The sequence below is a fragment of the Echeneis naucrates genome, chromosome 5 (assembly GCF_900963305.1).
Source record: "Echeneis naucrates chromosome 5, fEcheNa1.1, whole genome shotgun sequence".
Lineage (NCBI taxonomy): Eukaryota > Metazoa > Chordata > Actinopteri > Carangiformes > Echeneidae > Echeneis > Echeneis naucrates.
Window position 1 is genome coordinate 25,636,897 of NC_042515.1, and position 19,245 is coordinate 25,656,141.

A 19,245-nucleotide genomic window follows, 5' to 3' on the forward strand; every position below is an offset into this window, starting at 1 on the left:
AGAGGCTTTGGCAGAACATGGTTAGTAAATGCAGTATAAATGCTTAGAACTGGGTGAAACTGTTTTTTTTTTTTTTTAAGAAGGATGGTTTTTATCAGCGCATGCAAGGAGGGAGTTAGAGAGAAAGAGGGAGAGAGGGTGACAGGGAGAGACAGGGAGAGAGAGAAACAGAGAGAGAGAGAGAGAGAGAGAAAAGCTCAGTCCTTCCCCCAGCAGCCTAGGCCTATAGCAGCATACCTAAAGAGTAGAGGACTTTTTAACTGTACGCTCTGTCATACAGGAAAGTTTTAAGCCTGGTCTTGAAAGTTACTAAAGAGTCCGCCCCCCGGACCGATGCTGGGAGTTGGTTCCATAGAAGAGGAGCCTGATAACTGAACGATCTGCCTCCAGATTTACTCTTGGAGACTCTAGGAACCACAAGTAAACCTCCATCTAGAGAGCGGAGTGGCCTGCTAGGACAGTAAGGAACTATGAGCTCTCTGAGCTTGGCCATTAAGAGCTTTATACGTTAAAAGAAGGATTTTAAATTCTACTCTATATTTTACTGGCAGCCAATGAAGAGCAGCTAACACGGGAGAGATGTGATCTCTTTTCCTAGTTCCTGTTAATATTCGTGCAGCAGCGTTCTGAATTAACTGAAGGCCTTTTAGAGATTTGTTTGGACATCCAGATAGTAATGAGTTACAGTAGTCCAGCCTAGAAGTTACAAATGCATGGACTAGTTTTTCTGCATCATCTTGAGAAAGGATGTTTCTGATTTTCCTAATGTTTCTCAGGTGGAAGAAAGCTGCCCGACTAACTTGTTTTATGTGAGGGACAAAGGACATGTCCTGGTCAAAAATTACTCCAAGGTTTCTTACAGTGGAGCTGGAGGCCAAAGTAATGCCGTCCAAACTGATGAGATGATTAGATAGTATTTTTCTGAGGTGCTTAGGACAGAGTACAATAACTTCTGTTTTGTCAGAGTTGAGAAGTAAAAAATTTCCAGTCATCCAGACTTTTATGTCTTCAAGACATGCCTGCAGTCTGACTATCTGACTGACTTCATTTGGCTTCATAGGTACAGCTGAGTATCGTCTGCGTAGCAGTGGAAATTGATGCTGTGTTTCCTGATAATGTTGCCTAGAGGAAGCAGATAAAGCGTAAAAAGAGGATTGGTCCAAGCACCGAACCCTGCGGGACTCCATGACTGACTACAGTACATGAGGAGGAGCTGTTGTTTACATGAACAAACTGATGTCTATCTGATAAGTAGGATTTGAACCACTTTAGTGCAGTTCCTTTAATTCCAATTTCATGTTCCAGTCTCTGTAGTAAAATATTATGATCTATGGTGTCGAATGCAGCACTAAGATCTAGAAGGAGAAATATGGAGGCTGATCCATCGTCTGAGGCCATTAGAATGACATTGGAGACTTTAACCAGCGCTGTTTCTGTGCTATGATGGGCTCTAAATCCTGACTGAAACTCTTCAAACAAACTGTTCCCATCCAGATGCTCGTGTAGTTGTTTTGCTACAGCTTTCTCAATGATTTTAGAAATAAATGGAAGGTTCGATATGGGTCTATAGTTTGCCAAAACATCTGGATCAAGATTAGGCTTTTTAAGCTGGGGTTTGATGACCGCAGTCTTAAGTGCCTGAGGTACATAACCCAGAAATAAAGTCAGATTAACCAAATCTAGAATGAACGGCGCAATGACATAAAAGATCTCTTTAAAGAGGCTAGTTGGTACTGGGTCTAATAGACAGGTTGACGGTCTGGATGATGAAACTATAGAAGCTAGCTCTGAGAGATTTAGAGGTGAGAATGATTCCAGATGTAAAAGAGGCGCTGCAGCTGATTCAGCAGTTGCCGTCTTCAGAAGGGGATTTTTATCTAACGTAGGCAAGAGCTGATAAATTCTTTCTCTGATCGTGAGAATTTTGTCTGAAAAAAAACTAATAAAATCATTACTGCTTAGAGCTAAGGGGATCACTGGTTCAACTGAGCTATGGCTCTCTGTTGTTCTTGTTTTCTTCTATGAGTGCTGAGTAATATGAACTTCTAGCACTGCGGAGAGCTTTTTTATACGTTTTTAGGCTGTCTTTCCAGGCTCTGTGAGACTCTTCTGACTTACTGGAACGCCAGTTTCTTTCTAATTTCCTTGATGTCTGCTTCAAGGTACGGATTTATTAACTATACCAGGGAGCCATCCTCCTCAGATTGAATACTTTCTTTTTGAGAGGGGCGGCATTATCAAGATTCGAACGCAGTGTGGCCATCGTGCTCGTCACAAGGTCATCAACCTGCGTATGGGAGAAATCCTCATTTAAATTTAGATATGGCATTGTTGGGAATGATGACCAAATGTTCTCTTTAAATTTAGCCACAGCAGCTTCAGATAAACATCTTCTATAGCTGAATTTATTCCTCAATGCTGTGGAGCCCATTAAAGTAAACTCAAATGTAATAAGGTAATGGTCAGTCAGGAGAGAATTTTGGGGAAGAATTGTTAGCTTGTCAATTTCAATGCCATAAGTTAGAACAAGATCAAGGATATGATTGTAAAAGTGAGTGGGTTCATTCACATGCTGGGAAAAGCCAATTGAGTCTAGTAGGGAAAGAAACCCAGAACTAAGGCTGTCGCTTTCTACATCAACATGTATATTGAAATCTCCCAGAATAATGATTTTATCTGTACTAAGTACTAACTCTGATATAAACTCAGAAAACTCTGATAGGAATTCTGAGTACGGACCAGGTGGACGGTATACTGTAACTAACAGAACTGGTTTTTCACCTTTCCAGTCCGAGTGGGAGAGACTAAGAGTGAGGCTGTTGTGAACCTCCTTCTGCTGACTTGCGCCCCTTGACAGATTATGTCAAGAAAACAGTCTCAAACTTGGGTTTTACGATGGACAGTGATTTTAAATTGGACTAGAAAATTTGTGCTTTAGTCAAGTCCAGCTTTTCCACCTTAAGCATCCATCCCTCCACAACAGCATTTCTAATCAGTAATACATGCCTTCATCACATGTCTGCTGTATTACTGAAATGCACTTTTTTTTTGGATTCAGATGGATTTTTTGGACTCACTGTCCATTTTTAAAACTCATCTTAAAACCCTTGTAGTACCCACCCTCTGGAGCAGAGACGGAGCTGGAGGATGAAGGGGGATCCTCTGCAATTTCCCTGAAGGAAGTCACTGAGGTAGTCAAACAACTCCACAGTAGCAAAGTTCCGGGGATTGACTAGATCTGTCCTGAAATGTTGAGGGGCTGTCATGGATGACATGCCTGTTGAACATTGCCTGGGTGGTCCCACTTTTTAAAAAAGGGGACCAGATGGTGTGTGCTAACTATGGAGGCATCACACTACCCAGCCACCTTGGGAAAGTTTACTCCAAGGAAAGGAGGTTCAGGCCGATCATCAAACCTGTGATTGAAGAGGAACAGTGCTTTTTCTGTCCTGGTCATGGAACAATGGAACAGCTCTTCACCCTTGCGAGAATCCTGCAGGGAGCTTAGAGGGAGTATGCCCAGCCGGTCTACATGTTCTTTGTGGACCTGGAGAAGACAAAGCAGTTGAAGATGAATGAATGAACTTTGTTTAAGCTAATGTTGTTTTTAAACTTCTATACAAATAAAGTTGAGTTGTGCGGAGTTGATTTAATATGCTCACAGAGTAAAAGACAACCATCATTCCAGATATGCAGAAATGACTGCTCTGTTTTGCAGATGTGCTACAGGAGAGGCCTGGCATGAAGTGATGTTAGCGTGTATGTTCGGAAAGAGGTGTGACCCCAAGTCAGACTACCTGCCTGGGGAGGAGTACACCTGTGGATCAAACTTCGCCATCATCTACTTCTTGAGCTTTTACATGCTGTGTGCCTTTTTGGTAAAACAAAACACACACACAAACACACACACACACAGATCAGATTTTTAGCAGCTGTAATTCCACTATCCTGGACCTTACCTTCCACAGTGAGCCATCCTGTAGACCTTTGTATGGTATTTGTTGTAGAGTAGGAATCACCGTGCTATTTTAGAGTCAAATCAATAGAAATTCAGATCCACTGTTCAGTTGACTGTTGATCTCAGATAACAGGGAAGGAAGCAGAAGAGGAAGGTATTAGTGTTATTTAGAAATGTTAGTGTCCAGGAGAGGGCAGCACAGCGGCATAGAGCTGTTGTTGTTGTTGTTGTTGTTGTTACTGAGAGCTTGACACCATCTCATCATCGTCTCTTCAGCGGGTGGAGAAATACTTGGGTCAAAAACGAACTTAGTCTTGATTTTATCACAGAGACATGGCTGAAGAAGACATGACTGCGCAGCCAAGATGTGTAATCAAATCACCTCTTTTTGTGTCCTGGTCAAAAGTTACTCCAGGGTTTCTGACAACGGATTCTTACAATCCTCCACAATGACAAAGCCAACAGTTTTTTTTTAGTTTTTTGTTAATTTATTAAAAATAAAATACATAAATAATTTACATAATTTACATAAAATTCAATGGACATAATTAGGAAATACACAGCCCTGTCTAGATTAGGTCTCAATGTTTATTATGCAAGTCAGAGTGAAAACCAAGTCAAGGAGCCAAGAAAATTTCTGCAGCATTGAATGTGCTTAAGAGGCCCAGAAGCCTCCATCATTCTCAAATGGAAGATATTCTGAGCCACCAACAGCCTTCCTGAATCTGGCTGCCCAGCCACACTGAGTAATCAGGCAAAATAGGTAACCAAGAACCTAATGGTCACTGTGAATCCAGAGATCCTTTCCCAAGATGAAGATAAACATCAAAGCGGCACTTTGCCAGTCAGGCCTTTATAGTAGAGTCGCCAGAGGAAGGCCATAACTCACTAGAACGTAAATGAAGCCTGCTGGAAGTTTTTCAGAAAGCCCTTTAATGACTCTCAGAACATGAGAAGCAAAATCCTCTGCTCTGATGAAAAGTTTGAAGTATTTGGCCACAATTCTCAATAGGGTTTGTGAAAGAAACCAGGCAGACTATCACCTCATTAAGGCCATCCCAATAGTCAAACACTGTGAAGAAAACATCATGCTGTGGGAATGTGTTTCTGAAACAGGTACTGTAAGACTAGTTAGGATAGAGGGAATCAAATCAAATTTCTTTACATACAATCATTAGAGTTCCATCAAGGTACTTTACATACCAGGTCTATATCAAATTTTTTATGGAGTTGTTAAAGAGACCAAAAAAAATCCTCCATGAGCAAGCACTTGGCCAGCATGGCAAGGAAAAACCTTTATTAAGATGCAGAAAACATCAGCTAGAGCCAGGGTCAGGGAGGGCAGCCAGCTGTCTTGACCATCTGGATTCAGAGAGAGAGAGAGCGACAAATAGTGTGAAGGAGAGGCAAGTCAGATCAGAGGGAGTCGATCTGGCATAACATAGAACAAGCCTGAGTAAAACTTTGCAGAGTTCTCTGGATATGAGGCTGAGGCGAAGGTATACCTTTCAACAACATTTCAAAGTGTATCACCAAATAACACAAGGGTTCAGGAAAACTGTGAAAGTCCTAGAGGGGCTCAGTTAGATTTCAGTCCCTAACCAAATGGAGAGACCTAAATGTGGCTATGCACAAAGCCTTCCCATCCAACAAAAACACTGCAAAACCTGTTTTTTGCTGTCATTGTGTATGAATTCATGAGAAAAAACTTAACTGAACCCATTTTGAGATGAACCTGATATGTAACAAAATGTTGGAAAATTAAAAGTTAATTGTGGAAAGTTTCCATTTACACTGTAATGTCATTGCAATAATTTGATGTTTACCAATTGAAATTAAAATGTGGTTGCGCTTATGAAGAAAAAAGGAACTTAAAAAAGTGATGTAAATAAAATGTGATAATAATATAACAAAGAAAGAAAAGGTCAGCGTTAAATAAACAATGATTCTAACACACAAACACAGTTAAATACAGGGCCCCTTTTACCCCACAGATCATCAACCTGTTTGTTGCTGTCATCATGGACAACTTTGACTACCTGACACGAGATTGGTCCATCCTTGGCCCCCAGCACTTGGATGAGTTCAAGAAGATCTGGGCTGAATATGACCCAGAGGCTACGTACGTATCTGTGCGTAATACTGCTCTGATCTGGGACAGGATTGTATGAGACCTTTCTGTGACCTTGCTCTTCTATGATTTCTGACCCCAAGCCACAGTGGAAGTAATACATCCAAAGGATGATGAAACTTGTAAGAGGAGGACAGTGACAGTGACAGAGTGATAACTAAACATTAAGGTGTGAAGTAAATTGGTTCAAAGAGTCCCATAGCCCATGGAGCCATAAGAAGCTTTTTGCTTGAAGTTTGAAGGAGGCAAGGTGGCGGATGTCAGGGGGCAGCTGGCATTCGCTCATCTTCCCCCTCTCCCAACCGGACACACAAGATTCCTTGGTTTATCAATACAAATTTGTGAGCAGTAGGGGACTGCTAGTTTTGATTGATGGTGTTTTTCTCCTGTTTTTGTCAGGTAGGGAGGTAAGTCCTCTGTCTTTTGTTTGAGTAGTTTTGGATAGGGAAGCGCTTTTTTGTTATAGTTCGGAATCTTTTATTTGTTGTTTTGGCCTTGGTTCACCCTGAAGCCTAGCGCTCAGCTTTAGTTAGTTTGTGCAAAGTGCATTTTGTGGATGGAGATGGAGCCTTATCATGTTGTGCTCTAGGCACCCCTAGACTGGGGCATAACAACCAGTGAGCTATAATATGATTAGATATGCCATAATTAACAAGTGTTGTGCACTAGTAGGGGTAATTTGGAGATTGGCAATTAATTTCAATGATTATGAAACTGATTATTGATATCTAGAATTATTTACTATAAGTAGTAAATTAGCAAAATCAATATCAAGTCTCAAAAGGGTTAACAGAATGAGTAGATCCAAGCACTGGCTATTAAAAATTCAGCTATTGTCACAATTATAGCCACAACAATCACAAACAACGACGGTTTAACATATAATAGAATTTATTCACAGCAATAATTATTCAAAATAATATCACTCTAGATAAATGGCTGTTATAGTTTGACTATTTAATGACACACATCAGCTACTAATCTACAACACAGTTTGGTACACAGGTTCTGGGAGGCACTGGCATATCACACAGAGCTGAAGTCCACAAGCTGGATCTGTACATATGCCCTTGGAGGATGTAAAGCAGTACCATGGTGATTGCATCATCCACAGCCTGTTCACCAAACTACAAGTGGTCCAGCAGGTCACTTTTGATGGACTTCCAGTGGGCCATTATCAGACTACAGAACTAGATGCCAGTGCTACAGGTCTGTCATCATGTTTATATGATGGTGGAGTGCTTGAAATGGGAGGGCACCTCACTCATCTGGGGGGGTGGATGCTATGGTCGGGGTTTGGGTGTTAATGGGTGGTGGGGGAGTGAATGCAGGCAAATAGACTGCAGAGAGGTCATCGATGAGTGTGAAATCTGAATCAGAAGGTGCTGAGGTCGTCAATCAGGGCTTTGTTTGCTTCAGGAGTGGGTGCAGGGTGTCTCCTGTGGCCGGTGATCTCCTGTAGGCCTCTCCACACTGTCACCGGATCATTGGCTGAAAACATGTTCTTCAGCTTTTCAGAATAGATTCTTTTGGCTACTCTGATCTCCTTTAACAGCGTGTACCTCTATGGAATGTCTTCGTTGTCACACATACATCCTCATGAAAGTGTCTGTTAGTTCATTGAGGTTGGTGGTTACAGCTTCAAAGACATTCCAGTCAGTGGTATTGACACAGTCCCGTAACTCATCCCTGCTGAAAGTGATTGGGTTTGTGAGTGTAAACCCACAAAAGAAACACATAGTATTAGAAAGCACAGTACCGAGGCAGCCATCTGCTGTGCCATCTGGTATTTGAAGAAACTTTTTTGAGAAAATGTGGAAAACGCGTGCTTCTAAAATGTATATAGGAGCACAACAGCCATGCTATACCACATTCATATCTAGTCTGTTGTGTAGGGTTTTATATCTGACTTTTTATGAGTTAGCCTAAATGTCTTGATCTCGCCCTTCCGTTAAATATCTTTAACTATAATCAGAGAAACTCTATAACAAACAGCGCTAAGCTGTCCACAGCCAAAAATAAGGTAATAACAAATTACAATGTATTTTCTCAAGTTCGTAGGTGAGTTTTTTTAGGCTGAAATGCTGATCTGTTTGGACAGACACAGATGATAGCGCATGACATAGGCAGTTCCACACAGTATTGACTCGGGGGCTGAATATTCCCTGATTTTCACTTAAGGCCTTTTTATGCTATTGATTTTTGGACAGTGACCATCATACTTTTAGCTGTGATATACATCTATAGATGCAAAGGGGGAACTCATGACTGAGATATTGTTGGCCATCTGCTCATGGATGTCATAGATGATCTTTGTGGCCCTGTGGATTGTCTTACAGAGGGCGAATAAAGCACCTAGATGTTGTAACACTCCTGCGGAGAATACCTCCTCCTCTGGGTTTCGGAAAGTTTTGTCCACATCGCATTGCCTGTAAGGTGAGAAAACTATTCAGCCTCTCATTTTCGGCACTAGGTTATGATGGATTGTATGGACAAGCCAGAGGAATTTTGATACTTACATTGACTGGTAGCAGAACAAGGATTGTGCCCAAAAATGCATGATTCTTCACAAGTTTTGTTGTCCAGACAGTACAATAGATTCAGGCAAATGCATCCTATATTGTAAGGAAAAATTTTAGTCCAGCTTTAATGCTAACTCAATCGTGCAAGATGATCTGATCGAAACACTTGGGAAAGATAATGATCTATGTATGAGGGAGGTAATCAAACAGATGGGAAAAGCAGACAGAGATCAAAGGTTGCCCTCAGTGCTACATCTATTAGGAACAGCAATTAACATGTGTGTTTGTGTGTGTGCCTGTTTCTGCAGCGGCTGGTCTCCATGAACATGCCTCTGAACAGTGACGGAACAGTCACCTTCAATGCCACCCTGTTTGCCCTCGTTAGAACTGCACTGAAAATAAAGACAGAAGGTCTGTATATCATTCTTTCATTCATTCATTCCATTCATCTTCAACTGCTTTCACATGTCCGGGTCACGGGGGTGCCGGAGCCAGTCCAAGCTCACACTGGACGAGGACAGGGTACATCCTGAACAGGTCGCAGGGCGACCTGTCCATCGCAGGGCCAAGACAAACAACCACTTGCGATCATACTCAGACCTACGGACAATTTAGAGTCACAAATTAACCTCAACATTGCATGTCTTTGGACAGCGGGAGGAAACTGGAGTACCCAGAGGAAACCTATGCAGGCACGGGGAGAACATGCATACTCTGAAGAGAAAGGCCCCAGGCCCGTGAACCAAACAGCAGCAATGTTACATCATTGCTTTAAAAATGTAGTTAAGATAAGATAAGATAAGATAAGATAGACTTTATTAATCCCTTGGGAGGTCTCCGTCAGGGAAATTGTTGTTCCAGCAGGTACAGCACCGACAAGAACAGTAAAAAGAAAGCACACAGTTTGAAATATATAAACAACAAATGTACAACCATAAATATTCAGTTTTTTTAGTGTCCCATCTTCTCCAATCCCTCTTTCTTCCTGCTACTCCTCCCCCTCCCACCTAGTGCAGAGTTATACAGTTTTATTGCTCGGGGGACAAAGGAGTCTTTGAATCTGTTGGTTCTGCACCTGGGGAGAAGCAGTCTGTCACTCAACAGGCTTTTCTGTGCACTGATGACAGGCTGCAGAGGGTGACTGGCGTTGTCCATAATAGCCAGCAGTTTGTTTCTGGATCTCCTCTCTGCAACTGTCACCAGAGAGTCCAGCTTTGTGCCAACCACAGAGCTAGCTCGCCTGATCAGCTTGTCCAACCTGTTTGAGTGCTTTGTGGATGTACTGCCACCCCAACACACCACAGCATAGAAGAGGGCACTGGCAACCACAGACTGGTAAAACATCTGCAGCAGTTTCCTGCAGATGTTAAAAGATCGCAGTCTCCTCAGGAAGTACAGTCTACACTGGCCCCTCTTGTACAGGTGTTCTGAGTTACATGACCAGTCCAGCTTGTTATCCAGCCAAACCCCAAGGTATTTGTAGTTACCTACAACCTCCACCTCATCACCCCTGACCAGCACTGGACGTGGACACGGTCTGGACTTCCCAAAGTCCATGACTAGCTCTTTAGTCTTTGAGGTGTTGAGGTGCAGGTGGTTCCTTTGGCTCCAGACAACAAAGTCATTCACCAGACTCCTGTACTCTTCTTCTCTATCATCCCTAATACACCCCATGATAACTGTGTCATCTGCAAACTTCTGGATGTGACACAGCTCCGAACTGTAGCAGAAGTCTGAGGTGTATAGGGTGAAGAGAAGGGGGGCCAGCACTGTCCCCTGCGGTGCTCCTGTACTGCTGACCACAGTGTCAGACGTGGTGTCCGTCAGCCTGACATACTGCGGTCTGTCGGTGAGGTAGTTGGAGATCCAGGACACCAAGCAGGGGTCCACTTGCATCCTCAGCAGTTTGTCCTGAAGCATAAGGGGCTGGATGGTATTAAAGGCACTTGAGAAATCCAGAAAAAGGATCCTCACCGTGCCGCCTCCCTTATCCAGGTGCGAGTGGGCGCGATGCAGAAGATACAGGATGGCATCCTCCACACCAACACCTGCCCGATAGGCAAACTGTAGGGGGTCCTGGGCATGTTGCACTTGGGGCCTGAGGAGGTTGAGGAAGAGCCGCTCCAGTATCTTCATCAGCTGTGATGTGAGTGCCACTGGTCGGAAGTCGTTCAGCTCGCTGGGCCGGTTCTTTTTAGGAACTGGAACGATGCACGATGTTTTCCATAAAGTGGGCACTTTCCCCAGCTGTAAGCTAAGGTTGAAAACATGCTGGAGTGGCTCCCCTAGTTCAGCAGCGCAGGTCTTAAGCAGCCGGGGGGACACCTTGTCAGGACCTGCCGCTTTCCTGGGGTGAAGCTTCCTCAGTTCTCCCCTGACCTGGTCTGCAGTTATGCAGGGAGAAGGATGTGGGGAGGGGAGGGGGGAGAAGGGGACAGCATTGTTGTTGTGGAGAAGGTGCACTGGGGGGAGGGGAGGAGGAGGAGGGGGCTGGTCAAACCGGTTAAAAAAGTTATTAAGTCTGTTTGCCTCCTCCACTGACCCTCTTGCTGTCACAGTCTTTACCCTGTGGCCTGTGATGGTATTAACACCATCCCAGACCTCCCTCATGCGACTTTCACTCAGTTTGTGTTCAACTTTCCTCCTGTAGTTGTTTTTTGCCTCTTTCAGGCACTGTTTCACCTCCCGCTGTGCTGATTTAATTGCCTCTCTGTCCTTGCTCCTGAAAGCTACCTTCTTCCTGTTAAGGACAGCTTTAACCTCTTGAGTCACCCAGGGTTTATTGTTTGGGTAGCAGCGTACAGTCTTAGCAGGGGTCACCACGTCTAAACAGAAATTTAAATAATCGGTCAGACAGTGTGTCTGCCCTTCAATGTCCTCACCATGGGGTTTCAGCAGCACATCCCAGTCCGTGGCTTCAAAGCAGTCCCTCAGGGCGTCCTCCACTTCAGACGACCACTTCCTGATAGAGCGTGTTGTATTCGACTGCCTTTGCACCAGGGGGGTGTACTGGGGCTGTAGGTGGACCAGATTGTGATCAGACTTCCCAAGTGGGGGGAGGGGGGTGGCTCTGTATGCATCCCTGACATTGGTATACAGAAGATCAATTGTCTTATTATTCCTCGTGGGGCAGTCTACAGCCTGGTAAAAGGCAGCCAAGGTGGAGTCCAATGTGGCATGATTAAAATCCCCAGAGATGATAATGAACGCCTCAGGGTGCTGTGTCTGCAACCTTGCTGTTACTGTGTGGATCTTCTCACAGGCAACGGCTGCATCGGCGCTCGGAGGGATGTAAACACAGAGAGCGATCACGTGACTGAACTCCCTGGGTATGTAGTAAGGCCGAAGGCTAACGGCTAGCAGTTCCAAATCCGGACAACACAAGACCTCTTTCACAGTGACGTGTCCTGGGCTACACCAGCGGTGGTTAATATAAATAATGAGTCCCCCACCTCTGCTTTTTCCGCAAGCGTTTGCGTCTCTGTCGGCTCTCACTACGGTAAAACCCGGCAGGTCCACATTAGCATCCGGTACCAGGTGATTTAGCCACGTCTCCGTGAAGATGTACAAGCTGCTCTCTCGATAAGTCCGCTGGTTGTTCAGTGCAGACAGTTCGTCTATCTTGTTCGGCAGAGAGTTGACGTTCCCCATTATAATACTGGGGATAGATGGTTTAAAACGCCTCCGGTTGTCCGCTAGCTTAGCCTTTAGCTTAGCGCCTGCCTTGCAGCCTCTGTATCTCCTCCTCAGTTCTGCCGGTATATGGTGTCGAAACTACAGTTCAACTACAATTGATTGTCAAATCTCAGTTGTTTCCTTTTTCATATATCATGCTTCTTTATTTATTAATTTGAATTAAAATTTCTTTATTTCTTTATTTATTTCTTTATTTATGAAGGTAACTTTGAAAAAGCTAATGAGGAGCTGCGGGCAATTATCAAGAAGATCTGGAAGCGCACAAGTATGAAGTTACTGGATCAAGTTATTCCACCTATTGGAGGTCAGTGGAGAGGGCAGAGGAGACACCAAGACATTCAGAAGGCGACTCGCACATTGATACACTCACACGTTTCTTATCTACGTTGTTCTTTATGTCATTATGGGATTCATACAGATTTGAAGAACTGGAAGAATAGGGTGGAAACTTCAAAAAACATCATATTTAATCAAATGGAGTCAAAACTTCAGTAGGTCTAACATAATATGAACACTGTTTATGTCGCAAATGTGATGGATGTAAAATTATAGTCAACGACAGCCAAACGATTTTTACAAAAAAGGTGTTTTTTTCCGTTCTAGTTGACTATTACAACACCACCGCGTTGATTATTACATAACCACTCAGCTGATTAGTACCCCCCCCAGTTTATTATGACAACTTTTGTTGTGAATATAACCAGTCCCCTCTGTTCTTTTCCTGGTAAAGAGGAGGATCTTAATAATTGAATACCAACAGCATGGTTACATTATGCCAGATATAAACAGCTACTTTTTGTAAAGAGATATATCCCTTTGAAAAAACATGTTTTGAATGAAAAGTTTGAATTTCAGTATTGATCTGAGAACCTGAGGCCAACAGAACTATGTGTATGTTTGAACAGATGATGAGGTGACAGTGGGGAAGTTCTACGCTACTTTCCTCATCCAGGATTATTTCAGAAAATTGAAGAAGACACAGGAGGAGTACTATGGATGCAGGCCCATCAAAAAAAGTGCTGCCAATGAGATCCAGGTCTGTGGTTACAAAATATCTTAGTCAGTGTGGCTTTAATCTGGACCATTCACTAACTGGCCCAGCTTAGGTTCACACCAGTCTCCAGAACTTTAGAGGGTGGTCATCAATATTAATTGTATGTTTTAATTTTGTTTTAAAATCACCTATTTGATATATGTTGCTATCAACTGAGCACTACAGAATATAAATTTCAACATATTTCTTTTTTTGTCTGCATTTTCCCCATAGTGTGTCAAGTTTTTTTGAGATTGATGAGGTTTTTGTCTTGGAGCTAAATATCTAATTATTTCAGTGCATGTATATGACTATCACCAGTCCTCCCTGGAGGCTAGTTTGTTGATCTTTTTTGAATGAATTGGTCTTTGTGGGGCAGCGAGGGCAACAGTGCTTTGACTTGAGACAGTGTTTCTTTTGACCTTTTTGAGTTAGAACAGCACATTCAACCTCTCCATTTGCTTGTAGGTAGTAAGGACAGCTCATGATTTGTTTGAAGCTGCACTCTTTCACAAAAAATCTGAATGGATAGCAGATCATCCAACCCTCTTGTGCTCAACAGCGGGACCTGGGGCCTATGGTCTGTCAATAGAGTGAAGCGCTGACCTTGCAGATAAGAAGTGTTGTGCATAGGATTGTGTAATTTATTACCGCTTATCAAATCTCAATATGGAAGGGATGTTCTTTATTGTGGATTGACTTTTAAATAATTAATTGAAGGAAGGCGTGTAACATTTGCTGAATTTTAGATTTTTATTAACTAATTAGTTATCAAACAAAAAAAGTGCTCATGATATAAAGGTGCAGATCAAAGTATAGCTAGGTGAAACAGGTGAGTTCAGATATGTAAATGGATTAACAAACTATGACAATGATGATTTGAACTTGACCAGATGAATGGAAGGTTGTTTTTCAAATACAAGGTGGATTTATCTGAAGAGGGAGAGCTTTTAAAGCTAAAATTTCAGTCAATATTGTCAAACAGCCATGCCTCACACCACTCAGAACAAATCAAATCAAATCAAATCAGATTTAATTGTATAGCGCCAAATCATAACAAAGTTACATCAAGGCACTTTACATATAGAGCAGGTCTAGACCAAACTCTTTATAAATTTATTTAAAGAGACCCAACAGATCCCCCGATGAGCAAGCACTTGGCAACAGTGGCAAGGAAAAACTTCCTTTAAGAGGCAGAAACCTCGAGCAGAACCAGGCTCAGGGGGGGCGGCCATCTGCCTCGACCGGGGAGAGCTAGGGCACAGCCAGCTGGGAAAGCAGATAAATGCAACTTTACTTTGGGTTTGCAATTCAACTGGCTAAAAAGAAGGCAGGAGATGTCCTATGAGAGACCACCGCGTCGAGATTCTCTTTCTCTTCCAAGCAAGACTGGTTCCCGGCTGAAGTGGCTGTCGGCCTGTCTCGTCCCTCTTTACCGGCACTGTTGCCCCTTCAAGCGATTGGCTTTGTTATTAAGTTAATGTCCAAATTATTCTCCTCTTTCATGATGAAAACAGAGTGGAGCCGCGTGCAGTAGAAGCGGCTCTGGTGACCACAGCAACTCAAGACACTGGAGGCTGAGTGCAGTGCAGCCTAACGTTTTCTGGTCGCAGACCCACAAATTTTTCTCTCTCAGTAATGTCTTTCAGGGTTATGGTGACAGTAACCAGATGTGGCAGAAACTTGGTAACATAATTTGCTAAGCCAGTGAGGGCAGCAATTGAGGAGGAATGGTCCAGCAAAGCAGTGGGAATGTGGCAGCAAGGCGCCTGGACTAGATGGGAGCAAGCGGTGGAGAGAAAGATCACGTGGACAGATCTTTAGCGGGCAGAGCCACACCATATCAAATTCCTGGTCCAGGCTGTCTACGATGTCCTTCCCAGTCCATCTAACCTCCACTGGTGGGGCTTAGCCGAAACACCAGCATGCCCACTCTGCCAAAAGAAGGGGACCCTTGAGCACATTCTGAGTTGCAGCCCAAAGGCTCTGGGGGATGGTCGATACCGATGGGGACATGACCAGGTGCCCCAGACCATCGCAGAGAGCACCTGCAGTGCCATCACCATCTGTCGGAAGACAAGACCCAGGAAGCACAGCACCAACTTCATCATAACTGGGGGGAGGCCGAGAACAGCGCAGAGAGCAACTATAGGGCTCCTTAACACTGCACAGGACTGGCAGCCGTTAGTGGACCTGGGCAGCCAATTCAAGTTCCCCCAGCATGTTGCCAAAACCACCCTCAGGCCTGACATTGTTCTGGTGTCGGAGGCAAGGAAAACATTGTCATGCTGGAACTCACTGTGCCATGGGAAGAGCGCATGGAAGAAGCCTTTGAATGCAAAAGGGAGAAGTACGACAGCCTCGTGAGTGACTGCCACAGCCAAGGCTGGATGGCAAGGTGCATGCCTGTGGAGGTCAGGTGCAGGGGCTTTGCAGGACAGTCTCTCTGCAGAGCGGACACTGCACTTGGCATTACAGGTGAGAGGAGGAGAAGATCCATTCATAACAGCACAGAGGCAGCAGAGAAAGCCTCTAGGTGGCTGTGGATAAAGAGGGTGGATCCGTGGTCAAGCGCTGCTAGGGCACAAGTTGAGGCCTGATCAACCTCAGCTGGGTCACCTGAGTGAGGGTGTCTGATGTTTGTGAGACCCGAAACAGCCAGTGATCTCAGGATACATCACTGACGACGTGCCCTAGCTAGCATCGAAGAGATGTTTCACTACAACAGACTATCAAACACCTTATGTCTTCCACACATGTTGACTTGGGCATCTGTATAATAGCTTTATTTATTCAGTTAATAAATAATTTATTCAATGATTATTTTATGTTCTTCGTAATGATTTTATCTTTTTTTGTAATTTTTTGTATATGTAAAGCACTTTGAATTATCCTGAGTACGAATTGTGCTCTATAAATAAACTTGCCTTGCCTAGCTTTAGTCTCGTTTGCGTCAGGCTCAAGGCCTTTTGCAGAAACCTTGTGACTGACAAAGAAGACAAAGAACAACATCTAAACGACTGCTGGCCTCACTCAGTAAAGGTCAGTGTTTATGACTCAACCATAAGAAAGAGACTAGGCAAAAATGCATGGTAGAGTTCCAAGGCAAAAGCCACAGCTGACAAAAAAGAACATAAAGGCTCGTCTTACTTTTGCCAAAAAACGTCTTGATGATGCCCAAAGCTTTTGAGAAAATATTTTGTGGACTGATGAAACAAAAGATTAACTTTTTGGAAGGAGTGCATTCCATTACATCTGGCGATAAATGAACGCAGTATTTGATAGAAAGAACATCATGCCAACAGTGGAACATGGTGATGGTAGTGTCACCAACAAGTGCACTTCTAAAAAAAAACAACAACAACAACAAAATGAGAGTTTTGGAGGGGCCTACTCAAAGTCCAGACTTGAACCCAATTGAGATGCTGTGTCATGACCTTAAAAAGGCGGTTCATGCTCGGAAACCCTCCAATGTGGCTGATTTAAAACAATTCTGCAAAGAAGAGTGGGCCAAATTTCTTCCACAGGGATGTGAAAGACTCACTGACAATTATCGCAAACGCTTGACTACAGTTGTTGCTGCTAAGGGTCGTTCAACCAGTTATTCAGTTTAGGGGGCAATTACTTTCTCACATGGGTTAAGGGTTTTTCCCTTAATAAGTAAAATCGACACTTAAAACTGCATTTTGTGTTTACTTTTGAGTTATCTTAACTTAACTTAACTTATATTTAAGTTTGTTTAATCTGAAATGGCTACGAGTGACAAAGGTGCAAAAAAGTAAGAAATCTGTAAGGGGTACATTGTCTAATCTGTCCCAGATTTTGCATAAACGCAGAGACTCCTATTCTAAACATGTTTATGCGTCAATAGTGACTCAGACTCGTGCGGCATGCACTAGACACAGGAAGTGAGCCTCATTATGTTAAAAACTAGGTTCAAGGTTCAACATGTTTAGGTGGGGGTGACATCTGAGGTGCTCCAAGTTGCACAGGTGTGTGAGGGCCTGTTCATCACTGCTTGCAGTTTAAAAAAATAAAAAAAAATAAATAAACAAATCAGATTTTTTTGAGAATCAATATTTCAGTTGCAACCCCAGTGGAGCAAAACGGACTTTGGAGCAAGTCCGCTTTGGTCAGTAGGTGGTTTTATATGCCTGCTGATCACTAAATCATGATCTTAACCTGCTTGGGTGCAAGTAAAGCATTCTGCAGAAGTTACCATTGCAATAAAACCCAATAGAAAGTACAGAAAGAATAGAAATCACTGAGACTGAAAATTTTGGGTTTACCCAGAGATTACCTTGCTGAGCTTATATCCAGCTTCTTGTTACAGGTCTCGTAGTGTGTGTGGCCCAGGAAGTAGTGAGACACCCAAATGAAACACCTGTGTGTGTTGGTGTGTGTATAGTGGCAAGGCCAGTGTGTAGACGTGGACAGGTAGGTAACTTGTGCATAGGTGAGAGAGAGAGCGATAAGAGTAAGAGGTTTCAGTGGAAACAGAGGCCCTTGGTAACACCTGCAGAGGTGGAACTGCTCACCACACCGCATTAGATGCAGGCTCAGTGAGCTGGCCAAGTGCATGTCATTTAACTGGTGAAGTTACAGTCCCCTCCCTTTGGTGCTATGGTGAAGTGCCCTGCACACCACATGTTCAAATAAAATGACCAAAGTCAATATGGAATAACTCTCAGTTGCTGCAAGAGACCTTGTGGACACAGTGGTCTGTCTAAACACAGAGAAGTCAAGTTGTCTGAATAACAAACAACACTGGCATTTGTTCTGTCCAGACACCATTAGATCCATACTTTGGGTGAAGGAAAACAGTTCTTGATGCGGCCCTTCTGAAGGTGAAGCTCTGCACCGCTGCGATACGATCTCTGGATCCAAATTAAAAAAAGAAAGGCAAAATGAGAAAAAAAGTGGTCTTTGCTAATCCTGTGAGTTGCAGACCATGGTTCAAACAATAAAAAACACAACAGGATGCTGACTTTTGTGAATATTCTAGTGCAAACCAACTCAGCTCAGCTTGCTGGGGAAAAAAGTATTCTATATTTAATATCTTCATTCATCAACAAAAGGTAGTAAATCGTGTAAATGTGTAAATAGTGATTGAAGCCTGGTGCCACTAAATGTGCATTAGAAAATAGTGTTTTTAGCTGAAAATGTAACAATTGGAAATGAGTAGAGGTGTCTAATGATAACTAATGGTAACTATTTTAGCAGCAGGTATTGAGTAGGAACATTGAGCACCGATGATTCAGCACCTGTAGGACAGGTACAGGAAAAGAGAGCTCCTTACCCTGCTCTTGGCTCAACTCTAGTCAGGCTTGGTTGTGGTTTTAAACCTCCCTTTGTTCTCATCAGATTGTCAAGCCCCCAAAAAAGGAGATAATGTTCAACCTATCTTTGTGAATACTAAGAACATGTGGTCTCCCCATTTTGAAAGAACTGGGCCCAAAGTCTGGATAAATAATTGTCTTCCATGTGCTTCAGGCAGGACTGAGGAACATTGAGGAGGAAGGAGCTCCTGACCTCCACAGGACCATTTCTGGAGACCTAATGTCTGATGCGGAGGTGGACCAAGCTACTGATGATGCCACTGCAGATATCATCTCCAGGGTAACGGGGGCAGGTGGTGGACGAAAGATGGAGGAAGGGAGAGAAAGATAGGTGAAGGGAGGGATAGAATGAGGGAGTAATGACAGATGAAATTGTGATGGTGAAGCAATGCTTGCTTTCTGGTGTCCAAAGTTGGGTCTAGAACCTCAATTCCGTGACTGCTCTCTGGCTTACATGTTTTGGTGATTTATTTGACTTCTATGGACCTCTTGTAAAAAGAAATTAGCTCCCAGATCCCTTTCAAAAATCCTGGGCATTTTTGCTAGCGTGCCAAATCCAAGATGGC

At 43.4% G+C, this 19,245-nt stretch overlaps 1 protein-coding gene across 1 annotated transcript in view; it reads left to right on the forward strand.

Annotated features, from left to right (window-relative positions):
- Window positions 1-19,245, forward strand: part of LOC115043222 (dihydropyridine-sensitive L-type skeletal muscle calcium channel subunit alpha-1-like) — an 87,631-nt gene that overhangs the window by 61,805 nt on the left and 6,581 nt on the right. The window contains exons 34-40 of the mRNA XM_029501494.1: window positions 3,719-3,878; window positions 5,953-6,080; window positions 8,429-8,525; window positions 8,920-9,022; window positions 12,510-12,611; window positions 13,213-13,343; window positions 18,834-18,959. Of these exons, the coding sequence (XP_029357354.1) occupies window positions 3,719-3,878; window positions 5,953-6,080; window positions 8,429-8,525; window positions 8,920-9,022; window positions 12,510-12,611; window positions 13,213-13,343; window positions 18,834-18,959 (847 nt within the window). The remainder of the gene's footprint in view (window positions 1-3,718; window positions 3,879-5,952; window positions 6,081-8,428; window positions 8,526-8,919; window positions 9,023-12,509; window positions 12,612-13,212; window positions 13,344-18,833; window positions 18,960-19,245) is intronic.